Source organism: Somniosus microcephalus, chromosome 19 (assembly GCF_052327205.1).
Source record: "Somniosus microcephalus isolate GS21.2 chromosome 19, FLI_Smic_1.0, whole genome shotgun sequence".
Classification (NCBI taxonomy): Eukaryota; Metazoa; Chordata; class Chondrichthyes; order Squaliformes; family Somniosidae; genus Somniosus; species Somniosus microcephalus.
In genome coordinates this window covers 14348387-14362103 of record NC_141005.1, presented here as the reverse complement: position 1 = coordinate 14362103, position 13717 = coordinate 14348387, and the positions used below count along the sequence as shown (strand labels likewise).

Sequence of the window (13717 nt, the reverse complement as noted above, 5' to 3'; positions counted from 1 at the left end):
TACTGCGATGGTCATAAGCTGTTACAAACAAATTTGGAAGGAATACTACAATAATTCTTGTTTTAAAACATTGCATTGATTGAAACATTTTTTTTTAAAAGCTAAAAAAAAATGCTGTATACTTCATAGAATCGCAGAATGTACAGCACAGAAACAGGCCATTCGGCCCAACTGGTCTATGCCAGTGTTTATGCTCCACACGAGCCTCCTCCCACCAACGTTCCCGCTGGGCCATGCAGGCAGTTAAAGGGACAGCGCATGAAAAAAAATTAGAGGGAACATTGCCTCCCAACCCTCTTCATCTAACCCTAACAACATACCCTTCTATTCCTTTCTCCCTCGTGTTTATCTAGCTTCCCGTTAAATGCTGTTAGCCTCAACTACTCCTTCTGGTAGCGAGTTACACATTCTCACCACACTCTGGGTAAAGAAGTTGCTCCTGAATTCCCGATTGGATTTATTGGTGACCATCTTATATTTATGGCCCTTAGTTCTGGACTCCCCCAGAATGTATGTGTTTTGAAAAATGTAGAGTATCCAGTTTCAATTTCAGCTTCAAAGCTTAAAGGTAACAAAATTAATATTTTTAAAAAATCGTACTTATCTACCAGGCCCGACAGGAACTTGTCAGCAACCCGTCGAATCCTCTTGTGGATATGGTTGAAATTAACCAGCAGGAACTGGGCGTGTTTCTCCAGCTCTTCCTCATTTTCCTTCGTTTTGGGCTGAAGGAGGTAAATACCAAGGTGTGTCTTTTTTTAAAGATTTATTAACATAGATACTTGAAAAATGCTTCAAACGGATTGAAATGAAAGAACAACTGGTTAAATTAAAGCACGTGGTACCTTGTCTGCCATGACAGCGAGGAAAACATCAAACACTTTATCAGCTACTGCAACCACACACTGCATCATACCTGTGAAACAGAGCACAAAAAACGTTTCAATCTCTATAAAAGAGACTTGACGAGGATTCATGGGGGGAAAAAGCTGAGGTGAGGGACTAAATTGGAGAGCTCTTTCAAAGAGCCAGCACAAGCACGACGGGCCGAATGGCCGCCTTCTGTGCTGTAAGATTCGACGTTTCTATGGAAGGAAAGACCATCCGCCTTTCACAACCTCTGGATGGCCCAAAGCGCTTTATAGCCATTGACGAAGTACTTTTGAAGTGTAGTCACTGCTGTAATGTAGGAAAGACCTTCAGCAGTGCTTGATTAGAGAGCTCAGCAGGCAGCAAGGAAAAAAAAACAGCCTCAGAAAAATCTGCCTAAAAAATGTTAGCTTTTCCGGACAGCCTCATGCTGCGCTGCGATTCCGTAAACAGACGAATGGTAATTAAGGTGCGAGATGCGGAATTGCTTTCTTTCAGAGACCAAACAACAGGCAATTCATTAACAATGTCTGATCATACAGGAAGACATTGGGCATCTTGGTGTTTGATCTCTTATGGGTCAGGAGGAAAGGGGCTTTTAAAAATCAGGCGATACACTAAGAAGGGAGGCAGCAGCAAGCTGCAAGGGGAGGACTCTGATCAGGGAGAATGTGTGCTTTTACAGTAAGTAAAGGGCTCACCAAAGTGGGTTTGGGTATGCCTATACTTTATTTTTGTAACAGTACACAACCAAAGGTTACACTAGAGGTATCAAGTGTCTCTCATCGTAGTCGTGTAAATTGTATGTTTTGCCTACAGTGGAATAAAGCATCTTAGAAATCAAACCAAATTCCGTCTCACCTCGTGTTCACTAAGTCTGCCTACAGAGAGATTGATGAAGTACACGTGCGTAAAACTCTCAGCTCCCAGTATCGTGCGACTCGACACAGGGCAGTGGGAGTCAACTTCCTTTAGAAGCAGGCAATCAGACCGCTTAAGGAAGCAACTAACAACACTGAACCCAAGCAGATATCTGCGACAGACCGTAATTCGTAATCATCTCCTACACTTCAAATGCTTACCCGCTTTATCTTTCTGAATAGCTTTGTCGTCCAAATATCGAAACATAACCTGAAAACGGTCCTGGTCTGTAGAGCGTGATACTCTGCAAAGCAACATGTAGCATATTAGCAGCTGTACGGTGCAGAGTAACCACAGAAAGGGATTCTTGCATTTTGCGTTACAAAGTTTCTCAGACCTCATATATTCCAGACGGTACAGAGAGAGTAGGTAGGTAGACATCGCAAAATCCAGCTTATTAATGAGGGCAGACACTTCTGGAGGAGGATCCAGGAGGTTTATGATGGTGCTTCTCAATTCATGCAGTTCAGCCTAATGATAAATAATAATAAAAAATTGGTTAGCCTACATTTCCCAATACCAACTAAATAAGTAATTTAAAGAGATGCTAGAAAGGTTGCAAAAGAAAGAGAAAAGTAAGACTTGCATTTACATAGCGCTTTTCACGACCACCAGACGTCCCAAAGTGCTTTTCAGCCAATGAAGTACTTTTTGAAATGTAGTCACTGTTGTAATGTAGGAAATGCGGCAGCCAAATTTGCGCACAGCAAGCTCCCACAAACAGCAATGTGATAATGACCAGATAAACTGTTTTAGTGATGTTGATTGAGGGATAAATATTGGACGGGACACCGGGGAGAACTCCCCTGCTCCTCTTCGAAATAGTGCCATGGGATGTTTTATGTCCACCTGATAGAGCAGACTCTGTTTAACATCTCATCCGAAAGACAGCACCTCTGACAGTGCAGCACTCCCTCAAGTACTGCACTGGAGTGTCAGCCTAGGTTTTTGTGCTTGAATGGTCTCCTTCTGTGTTGTATGATTCTATAAGAATGCACCAATCAGTTAACATGGTTCAAGCCATAACTCCTTTAGCATAATTTCCTAATTTCCTTTTTAAAAGTAACAATGCTGGAGTACATTCAGAAGATGTTTCTTTTTGCCACTGATACAAGTCTTAAAAATCTGTCAGGAGTGTCCTTTATATCTTGCCTGTAACGCTCGGTACCGTCTGCTCCTGGCACAGATTCCGTTTTCTGGCACAAAACATTCACTTAAATGCCTGCTCATCACTCAGGGCAAAATATTAAGAGAAACATGGCACAACCTTCTGACTCAGAGGCGAGAGTGCTACCAACTGAGCCATGGCTGACACAGTGAAATATGGCAGCAGAATGCACACCTACTAAAACTCCTGCTGTACCAGACCTAGACTTGCTCAATGCTGACACTCGGTGCAAAAGTGTTCCATTCCCCCCCACACCGACATTCCTCACTTTAATGAGCACAAAAAGCAAAATGTGAAGAGTTTGATACATCGTAGTATCCATGCGGTGAGCAGGTCTTTACTCTGCTCCCGTGACAGGTAATGCTTGGTTCTCACCATTACTCCCCCTCAGTTCCTTCGCTGGAGGTGGGAGCAGGCAGAGAATAGTTTGCGGATTCGACAACTCCTGTAGTTCGAACGCTCCGTTGGTTGTTATTGTTATCAGACGCAAGGAACTACTGGTCCAGCAAAAGTTTACCTCTTTCAAAAAGCAACGCTCTATGCTGTCAGTTTTACATCCTAACTGAACTGACCACAGCCATTATAGAGGTCATTTCTTGTGTGACATGCCTTGTCTGGCAATTAAGTGCGACAAATTTGTGGCACTGATAGATTGGTTTGGGAACCTGATGTTGGAGGCGAAAGCTAGCAGTGTAATGTAATGGAGAAGACTACCAGAACCATTGCCATCAGAGGCTGGGTATTCTGCAGCAAGTGTCTCACCTCCTGACTCCCCAAAGCCTTTCCACCATCTACAAGGCACAAGTAGGAGTGTGATGGAATACTCTCCACTTGCCTGGATGAGTGCAGCTCCAACAATGCTCAAGAAGCTCGACACCATCCAGGACAAAGCAGCCCGCTTGAATGGCACCCCATCCACCACCTTAAACATTCACTCCCTCCACCACCGGCGCACCGTGGCTGCAGTGTGTACCATCTACAAGATGCACTGCAGCAACTCGCCAAGGCTTCTTCGACAGCACCTCCCAAACCCGCGACCTCTACCACCTAGAAGGACAAGGGCAGCAGGCGCATGGGAACACCACCACCTCCAAGTTCCCCTCCAAGTCACACACCATCCTGACTTAGAAGTATATCGCTGTTCAGTCATCGTCGCTGGGGCAAAATCCTGGAACTCCCTCCCTAACAGCACTGTGAGAGTACCTCAGCAGTTCAAGGCGGCGGCTCACCACCACCTTCTCAAGGGCAATTAGGGATGGGCAATAAATGCTGGCCTTGCCAGCGACGCCCACATCCCATAAACGAATTTTAAAAAACAGAAAATGCTGGATGTACACATCCATTCATCAGCATTTGTTAAGGTTTTTTCCCATTGGCATCTTTCTCTTAATATTTTGCTCTAAGCGACAAGCAGGTATTTAAGTAAATGTTTTCTGACTAAACAGCAGCATCTGTACAACTTGTTCCAGGAGCAGATGGTACAGGGGGTTACAGGCAAGATATGAAGGACACTCCTGACAGATTTTTAAGACTTGTATCAGTGGCAATCTGAAACATCTTCTGAATGTACTCCAGCATTGTTGCTCTTAAAAAGGAAATTAGGAAATTATGTTATAGGAGTTATGGCTTGAACCATGTTAACTGACAGAAGATTAACGCTTGGTGCATTCTTATGGAATCATAAAGCACAGGAGGCGGCCATTCGGCCAACAGTGCCTGTGCTGGCTCTTTGAAAGAGCTCTCCAATTAGTCCCACTCCCCTGCGATTTCCTCACAGCCCTGCAAATTTCTCCTTTTCAAGTATTTATCCGTTTCCCTTCTGAAACTTATTGAATCCGTTTCCACCGCCCTTTCAGGCCGTGCATTTCAGATCATAACTCTTCTTTCCTCGTTCTTTCTTTGAAGAAAAATAGCCTTCTGCTCACCAGTTACTAAAGCATATAAGCAATTAAGAGTCTCAACAAAATGAAAGGACTGAAAATATATTTGGGTCATTGTACTCCGGTAGAGTAGAGTCAAAATTCAAAGACACTCGAGCATCCTTTGCGTGTCACCAGTGGCTCAGTGGGTAGCACTCTCGCCTCTGAGTCAGAAAGTTGTGGGTTCAAGTCCCACTCCAGGGACTTGAGCACAAAAATCTAGGCTGACACTCCAATGCAGTGCTGAGGGAGCACTACACCGTCGGAGGTGCCGTCTTTCAGATGAGAAATTAAAGCGAGGCACCGTCTGCTCTCAGGTTGACGTAAAAGATCCCGTGGCACTATTTCGAAGAAGAGCAGGGGAGTTATGCCAGTGTCCTGGCCAATATTTATCCCTCCATCAACATCACTAAAACAGTTTATTTGGTCATTATCACAATGCTGTTTGTGGGAGCTCGCTATGCGCAAATTGGCTGCCACCTTTCCTACATTACAACAGTGACTACACTTCAAAAGTGCATCATTGGCTGTAAAACGCTTTGGGGCATCCGGCGGTTGCGAAAGGTGCTATAGAAATGTAAGTCTTTCTTTCTTTATGTGTTTCTGCCATTTTTGTTGCATTTTCCTCAGATGTTTGTCACTGAAAAACATCTGTTTCCCATGCAGAATTTTAAACTGAGACCCAATCTTCTCTCTCAAGCCTCTCCTGCCCCACCACGTGCCACATACTATCCCTGATTGGCTGGCGCCGTTCACCAACAACAACTTGTATTTATACAGCGCCTTTAAAGTAGTAAAACATCCCAAGGCGCTTCACAGGAGTGTTATCAAACAAAATTTGACACCAAGCCACTTAAGGATATATTAGGGCAGGTACCTGGTCAAAGAGGTAGGTTTTAAGGAACGTCTAAAGGAGGAAAGAGAGGCGGAGAGGTTTAGGGAGGGAATTCCAGAGTTTAGGGCTTCGGCAGCTGAAGGCATGGCCACCAATGGTGGAGCTCAAGAGGCCAAAATTAGACTAAGGCCTCGACATGCTGCCACTAGAAGGTGGGGCCGCTTGTCCGCCCAAATTTTACCCTCCCCTCTAGTGGAATAGTAGACAGGATTCACTTGAATCATCTGCCCGGCAGCCCTGCCACGACTGAAAACTTAGGAGAGTGAATTTTCATCCTAAATTGCCATCAAGTACACCAGCACACACTACCACTGGGTTACCATGCCCGATAGTGAACGTTTTGTTTTGGTCTCTGGAATGAAATGGATGTTCTTACCGGTGAAACGGTGTCATTCTTCAGGGCGGAGTTATACTGCAGTTCTGAGCGTAAAGGCTCTCCTCCAGGAAAGGTTAGCAGTGGAGACTTGGTGGCTATTTCGCACACTCCCTCGTACCACTCCTCTGGCCACAGGCCTATAGGAACGCAGAAAGCAAACGCGTCACTAGCAGTTGGAAGCATGGGTTTCAGTGAAAAGAACCAGTGAAAAGTGCCAGTGAAGCCTGAATGGAGGCACCACAGCTTCCAACAAGAAACAGTGTGAAGAGCTGCTAGTTGTCAACGTTGCTCATAATCAAACTGTACAACACGTAAAACATTGTGAAATCTTCTGATCAGTATGATCCGCTTATTTATAATTCAGACATCTGCTTTTGAAAAGAATGTCTTAATTCCTCCCTCTTTAAATTCATTGCTGCTCCTGTCTATTCTAAGCCTCTGTGAGCAAATTCTGAATATATGCAGAAAAATAACTAACCACAAAGTTTATTTACACGTATTTCACAGAATCACAGAAACCCCACATTGCAGATAGAGGCCATTTCGGCCCATCGCGCCTGCACCGACACATATCCCACCCGATCCCCGTAACCCCTACACCAACACATATCCCACCCTATCCCCGTAACCCCACGTATTTAATCCCCCTAACACTAAGGGTCAATTTATCATGGCCAATCAACCTAACCCGCACATCTTTGGATTCAAAAAGTTTCAATGAATTGTGAAAGGAAGGAGGTCTTTAAATATCAGAACAAACCCAGGTAAATTAAATATCAGAGCAAACCCAGGTAAATTAAATATCAGAGCAAACCCAGGTAAATTAAATATCAGAGCAAACCCAGGTAAATTAAATATCAGAGCAAACCCTGGTAAATTAAATATCAGAGCAAACCCAGGTAAATTAAATATCAGAGCAAACCCTGGTAAATTAAATATCAGAGCAAACCCTGGTAAATTAAATATCAGAGCAAACCCAGGTAAATTAAATATCAGAGCAAACCCTGGTAAATTAAATATCAGAGCAAACCCTGGTAAATTAAATATCAGAGCAAACCCTGGTAAATTAAATATCAGAACAAACCCAGGTAAATTAAATATCAGAGCAAACCCAGGTAAATTAAATATCAGAGCAAACCCTGGTAAATTAAATATCAGAGCAAACCCTGGTAAATTAAATATCAGAGCAAACCCTGGTAAATTAAAAGGTGTATAAGAGTACAGCAAATATCCCATGGCAAATCCTGTGATTTTTGTAAACTGCCATGACAAGTGAGATTGTGGCCCCAACTAGTGTGAACATTTTTCCAAGTCTTCTACTAGAATGTGCTTTCTGACGTTATCATGGCCCCACTGCAGTCTAAACATGACAGTGGTTCACTCATTGCTGTAATACAGCAAGTTTAATTAAGTAATACATTATCTGACTCAAGGGGGGGGAGGGAGAGAAAGACATACCAGGTTATTTAACGATCAGGAAGGACAGGCAGGAAGGAAGGGGAGGTGGGGTGGCTATGTTAATAAAGGAAGGAATCACTGTAATACAGAGAAATGATATTGGGTCAAAAGATCAGGATAATGAAACAGTTTGGGTGGTGGACAAAGTCAGCATGGTTTTATGAAGGGGAAGTCATGTTTGACAAATTTGCTGGAGTTCTTTGAGGAAGCAACATATAGGGTGGATAAAGGGGAACCAGTGGGCGTAGTGTATTTAGACTTCCAAAAGGCATTTGACAAGGTGCCACACAAAAGATTATTGCTTAAGATAAAAAATCACAGGATTGGGGGTAATATTCTGGCATGGATAGAGGATTGGCTATCTAACAGAAGGCAGAGAGTTGGGATAAATGGTTCATTCTCAGACTGGCAATCAGTAACTAGTGGTGTTCCGCAGGGGTCAGTGCTGGGTCCCCAACTCTTTACAATCTATATTAACGATTTGGAGGAGGGGACCGAGTGTAACATATCAAAGTTTGCAGATGATACTAAGATGGGAGGGAAAGTAGTGAGTGAGGAGGACATAAAAAACCTGCAAGGGGACATAGACAGGCTAAGTAAGTGGGCAGAGATTTGGCAGATGGAATACAATACTGGAAAGTGTGAGGTTATGCACTTTGGCAGGAAAAATCGTAGAGCAAGTTATTATCTTAATGGCAAGAAACTGGAAAGTACTGAAGTACAAAGGGATCTGGGGGTCCTGGTGCATGAAACTCAAAAGGTTAGTATGCAGGTGCAGCAAGTGATTAAGAAGGCCGATGGAATGTTGGCTTTCATTGCTAGGGGGATAGAATATAAAAATAGGGAGGTATTGCTTCAGTTGTACAAGGTATTGGTGAGACCGCACCTGGAATACTGCGTACAGTTTTGGTGTCCATACTTAAGAAAAGACATACTTGCTCTCGAGTCAGTACAAAGAAGGTTCACTCGGTTAATCCCGGGGATGAGGGGATGGACATATGAGGAGAGGTTGAGTAGATTGGGACTCTACTCATTGGAGTTCAGAAGAATGAGAGGCGATCTTTTTGAAACATATAAGATTGTGAAGGGGTTGGATCAGGTGGATGCGGGGAGGATGTTCCCGATGATGGGTGAAACTAGAACTAGGGGGCATAGTCTTAGAATAAGGGGTTGCTCTTTCAAAACTGAGATGAGGAGGAACTACTTCACTCAGAGGGTGGTAGGTCCATGGAATATGCTGCCCCAAAAAGCTGTAGAAGCTACATCATTACATAAATTTAAAACAGAAATAGACAGTTTCCTAGAAGTAAAGGGAATTAAGGGTTACGGGGAGCGGGCAGGAATTTGGACATGAGTCTAGGTTCGGAATGGTCATGGCCCTGTGGGTAGCGGAGCGGGCCCAGGGGCCGTGTAGCCTGATCCTGCTCCTATTTCATGTGTCTAATTCTGTTAGATTCGGGAGATGGTTCTGTGATAGTGGATTGGCGGTTAGGATCAGATCAGCCATGATCTTATTGAATGGCGGAGCAGGCTCGAGGGGCCGATTGGCCTACTCCTGCTCCTATTTCTTATGTTCTTATGAGAGAAAGGGAAAGAGTAAAAGAAAGAGAAAGAAAGAGGGGGAAAGAGATAGAGAAAAGGATAGAAAGAAAAAGAGGAAGAAATCCATTAAATTAATACAGGGTTTAGACTCTCGTCTTATTTTTTTCTTTTAAGTTCCACTATTAAACTCCAGACATATTAACAATTTTCACAAGTCCACAATAACGACTATGATAAGTGATTTATTATCACTCAAGTCGCTCAGAAACCAGCATTTTCACAGCCTGTGTGATTGCCCACAGCAGAAATGTCAAATTCCTGAGTCTTAAAGTTAGGAAGGACAATGTTTTTGGAATATTGCCAAACCAGAAACCGCATAATAAACATGCCGGCCACAGCCAGGTATTTTCGCATTCTCTCAGGTACCTGAGCCTTCCACGGCAAAGCCCATCACGACAGAGTAGAGCCAGAAGTCACGGAACAGCTTCTGAAGCCTGGGTTTAGCATCTTTGATTGGAGGCAGTCTTCTTGTCAGCTGGAAAACGGAAGTCACATAATTAGCAGCTCCAAGCTCATTTATTTTTCAATGAATGTACTTGTCTTAACACGCAGATCATTTTGAAAGTCTTCATTCAGAAGGTTTGAAACTAGTCTGGAGAGTTGGGGAATTGCCAAAACGTAAAGCAGAATGATTTTAAAAATACAAATCAATTTTTGCCCTGCCTGCTTTGGTCCTGTATGCTGGAGAGGCATCAGTTTTGAAGGTCTTCAATTAACTTTAATCAGCAACTAGGTAAACATCAAAGTTCAAGCCATAACCCCAACACCATCCCAACCTGGTGTCTGGCTCTGAACGTGGCAAAAGGTGGAAGCCCCATTTAAATCAAGGTCTCTCCTAAGGAGCATCACATAGAAACATAGAAGATAGGAGCAGGAGTAGGCCATTCGGCCCCTCGAGCTTGCTCCGCCATTCAATGAGATCATGGCTGATCATCCAAATTCAGTACCCTGTCCCTGCCTTCTCCCCATATCCCTTGATCCCTTTAGCCTTAAGAAATATATCTAACTCCTTCTTGAATATATTTAATGAATTGGCCTTCACTGCCTTCTGTGATAGAGAATTCCACAGGTTCACCACTCTCTGGGTGAAGAAATTCCTCCTCATCTCTGTCCTAAATGGCTTACACCTTATCCTTAGACTGTGACCACTGGTTCTGGACTCCTCAGCCATCGGGAACATCCTTCCTGCATCTAGTCTGTCTAGTCCTGTTAGAATTTTATAAGTTTCAATGAGATTCGCTCTCATTCTTCTAAACTCCAGCGAGTATAAGCCCAATCGACCCAATCTCTCCTCATAAGTCATTCCTGCCATCCCAGGTATCAGTCTGGTGAATCACAGGGGTCATCTTCATGAAATACGTCTCTTACATAGAAATTACAGCACAGAAACAAGCCATTCGGCCCAACTGGTCTGTGCCAGCATTTATGCCCCACATGAGATTCCTCCCATGTTACTTCATCTCACCCTAACAGCATAACCTTCCATTCCTTTCTCCCTCGTGTACTTATCTAGCTTCTCCTTAAAGGCATCTATGCTATCCGCCTCAACTACTCCTTGTGGTAGCAAGTTCCACATTCTAACCACTCTCCGGGTAAAGACGTTTCTCCTGAATTCCTACTTGGATTTATTGGTGACTATCTTATATTTATGACCCCTAGTTTTGAATTCCCCCACAAGTGGAAACATTTTCTCTACGTCTACCCGATCAAACCCTTTCATAATTTTAAAGACCTCTCTTAGGTCCTCAGCAATGTTCCGTTCCCTCTAAGCTGCGCGCAGCAATCTTGAAGGCACCGCGCAGACCCCCTCACAAGCTCTCAAGTACTGCTTGTGAGCGGCCACTGCAAAAAATGTAAAGGTACCGCCGTGCATTGAAAAAACTGGCCACGCACAAGGACGAAATTTTAGAGGGAACATTAGTCCTCAGTCTTCACTTTTCCAGAAAAATATTACACCCTTTACTGGGTTAGCACTGGCAATTGTTGGGTCAAGCTACAAGAACGAGCATGTGCAGCAACGGAGGAAGTCTTCTGTGGGAACAACTTCCGTGCCAGTAGCACTGCCCAGGAGTACATCTACCTGAAGAACACTAGGTTAGCTTACTGATGGCATTCTGATCAGAGGTCGATTCATCGTGCCTTCCCTTCCCTTCCCGCAAACAAGCTGGAGTTCACATTGGGTGCACTGATAACAAAGCTGACTGAACAGACAGGAATATTTATGTGGCAAGTCCAAAATAACCTTGGACACAAACATCTGTTCTCCACAATCAGCCCTCTTATCAATAAGTACCAGTTCTGCCTTCTTGCAGGTACCCAGGACAGACACAAAGAATTGACCTTTGGGAGAAAAGAAAGCAATTTGGCATTTTAAAATCATGGCTGTATATCATTTTAGAAAAGCACATTCAACAAGTATGCCTAAAAAGACTAGTCTGCTCATCATCTTAATGTATTAATTCTATAGTATAAAAGCAGAGCATTAGCCCCAGGGATTCTACAGAAGTGAGCAATCTAATTTCTTTTAAATATTATTGGGGTGGAGAAGGTGGAGGGTGAAGAGAAGAGTTTTTTCATGTAATATGATTCAGATGAAGATTTAACCAACTTACAATATAACTCTGTTTCTCTCTCCACAGATATTGCCTGACCTGCTCATTGTTTCCAGCATTTCCTGTTTTTATTTCAGATTTCCAACATCCGCAGTATTTTGTTCAAGTGTTCAAGTGACCACTTTACACTTATACGTCAACGGTGTGCTTTTTAAAATTCATTTTCAGGATGCAGGCATCGCTGACAAGGCCGGCATTTATTGCCCATCCCTCGTTGCTCTGAGGTGGTAGATTTGATACATCTGAGTGGCTTGCTAGGCCACTACAGAGGGCATAAGAAATAGGAGCAGGAGTCGGTCCTTTGAGCCTGCTCCACCATTCAATAAGATCATGGCTGATCATTGACCTCAACTCCACCTTGCCGCACTATCCCCATATCTCTTGGTTCCCTTAGTATCCAAAAATGTATCGATCTCTGTCTTGAATTCCAAGATTCACTTTGAGTGAAGAAATTTCTCCTCATCTCAGTCCTAAATGGCCGACCCCTTATTCTGAGACTGTGACCCCTGATTCTAGACTCCCCAGCCAGGGGAAACATCCTCCCTGCATCTACCCTGTCAAGCCCTGTAAGAATTTTGTATGTTTCAATGAGATCACCTCTCATTCTTCTAAACTCTAGAGAATATAGGCCTAGTCTACTCAATCTCTCCTCATAGGACAATCCCCCCATCCCAGGAATCCTGTGAACCTTTGTTGCACTCCCTCTAAGGCAAGTATATCCTTCCTTAGGTAAGGCGGCCAAAACTGTACACAATACTCCAGGTGTGGTCTCACCAAGGCCCTATAGAATTGCAGTAAGACTTCTTTACTCTTATACTCCAATCCTTTTGTAATAAAGACTATCATACCATTTGCTTTCCTAATTGCTTGTTATACCTGCATGTTAAGAGTCAACCATGTTGGAACAGGACTGGGGTCACATATAGGCTGGACTGAGTGAGGATAGCAGATTTCCTTCCCTAAAGAACATCAGTGAACCAGATTGGTTTATAAATGACAATCCTACAGCTTCATGGTTACTTTTACTGATGCTAGCTTTTTATTTTCAGAATTTTTAAATCGAATTCAAATTCTCAAACTGCCATGGTGGAATTCGCACTCGCGTTCTCCGGATTTCTAGTTCTGATGAAAAATCATCGACATGAAACTTTAACTCTGTTTCTCTCTCCACAGATGCTGCCTGGCCTGCTGAGTTTTTCCAGCATTTTCTGTTTTTAGCTCAGATTAACGGCTTACTTCACTACCTCAAGAGTGGTTGATGCCGGGGGTACGGTAGCATAGTGGTTATGTTACTGGACTAGTAATCCAGAGTCCCGGACTGTGGTAAACCACTTTTGTCGTTCACTATCGTTACACTATAGTTATCACTGTTATATCGTTACTCTATGGTTATCACTGTTCACACTGTTGTATCACTATACGAGGTCGCCTCTTGTCACGCTGTTATACCTGGGCTGACCACTGCTGACTCCGCCCATGGCTCCACCTACCTGCCCAGGTATAAAGGTGGTCGACTGGCTGGTATTCCTCCTTGTTGGATCCGATCACCCACGAGGGTGGGCTCTGTTATTTAGCCAATAAAAACCTATAGTTACTTTCTTAACTCGTCGCTTTTCATTGGATGAATTGATAGGTATATCACGGACTAATGGTCATGGTGAGTTCAAATCCCACCATGGCAGCTGGGGAATTTAAATTCAATTAAATAAATCTAGAGTAAAAACCCATCTGGGTTTACTAATGTCCTTCAGAGAAGGAAATCTGCCGTAAATCTGCCGTCCTTACCCGGTCTGGCCTATATGTGACTCCAGACCCACAGCAATGTGGTTGACTCTTAACTGCCCTTTGATATGGCCTAGCAAGACACTCAGTTGTATTCAAGAAGGCACTCAGGGA

At 43.6% G+C, this 13717-nt stretch overlaps 1 protein-coding gene across 2 annotated transcripts in view; it reads right to left on the bottom strand.

The window, feature by feature from the left end:
* pi4kab (phosphatidylinositol 4-kinase, catalytic, alpha b) overlaps window positions 1-13717 on the bottom strand; it is a 173243-nt gene that overhangs the window by 84198 nt on the left and 75328 nt on the right. For both annotated transcript variants that reach the window (XM_086012001.1, XM_086012002.1), the window contains exons 20-25: window positions 9576-9684; window positions 6150-6286; window positions 2129-2262; window positions 1953-2035; window positions 846-916; window positions 601-725 (exon numbers count right to left, since the gene is read on the bottom strand). In XM_086012001.1, the coding sequence (XP_085868127.1) occupies window positions 601-725; window positions 846-916; window positions 1953-2035; window positions 2129-2262; window positions 6150-6286; window positions 9576-9684 (659 nt within the window). The remainder of the gene's footprint in view (window positions 1-600; window positions 726-845; window positions 917-1952; window positions 2036-2128; window positions 2263-6149; window positions 6287-9575; window positions 9685-13717) is intronic.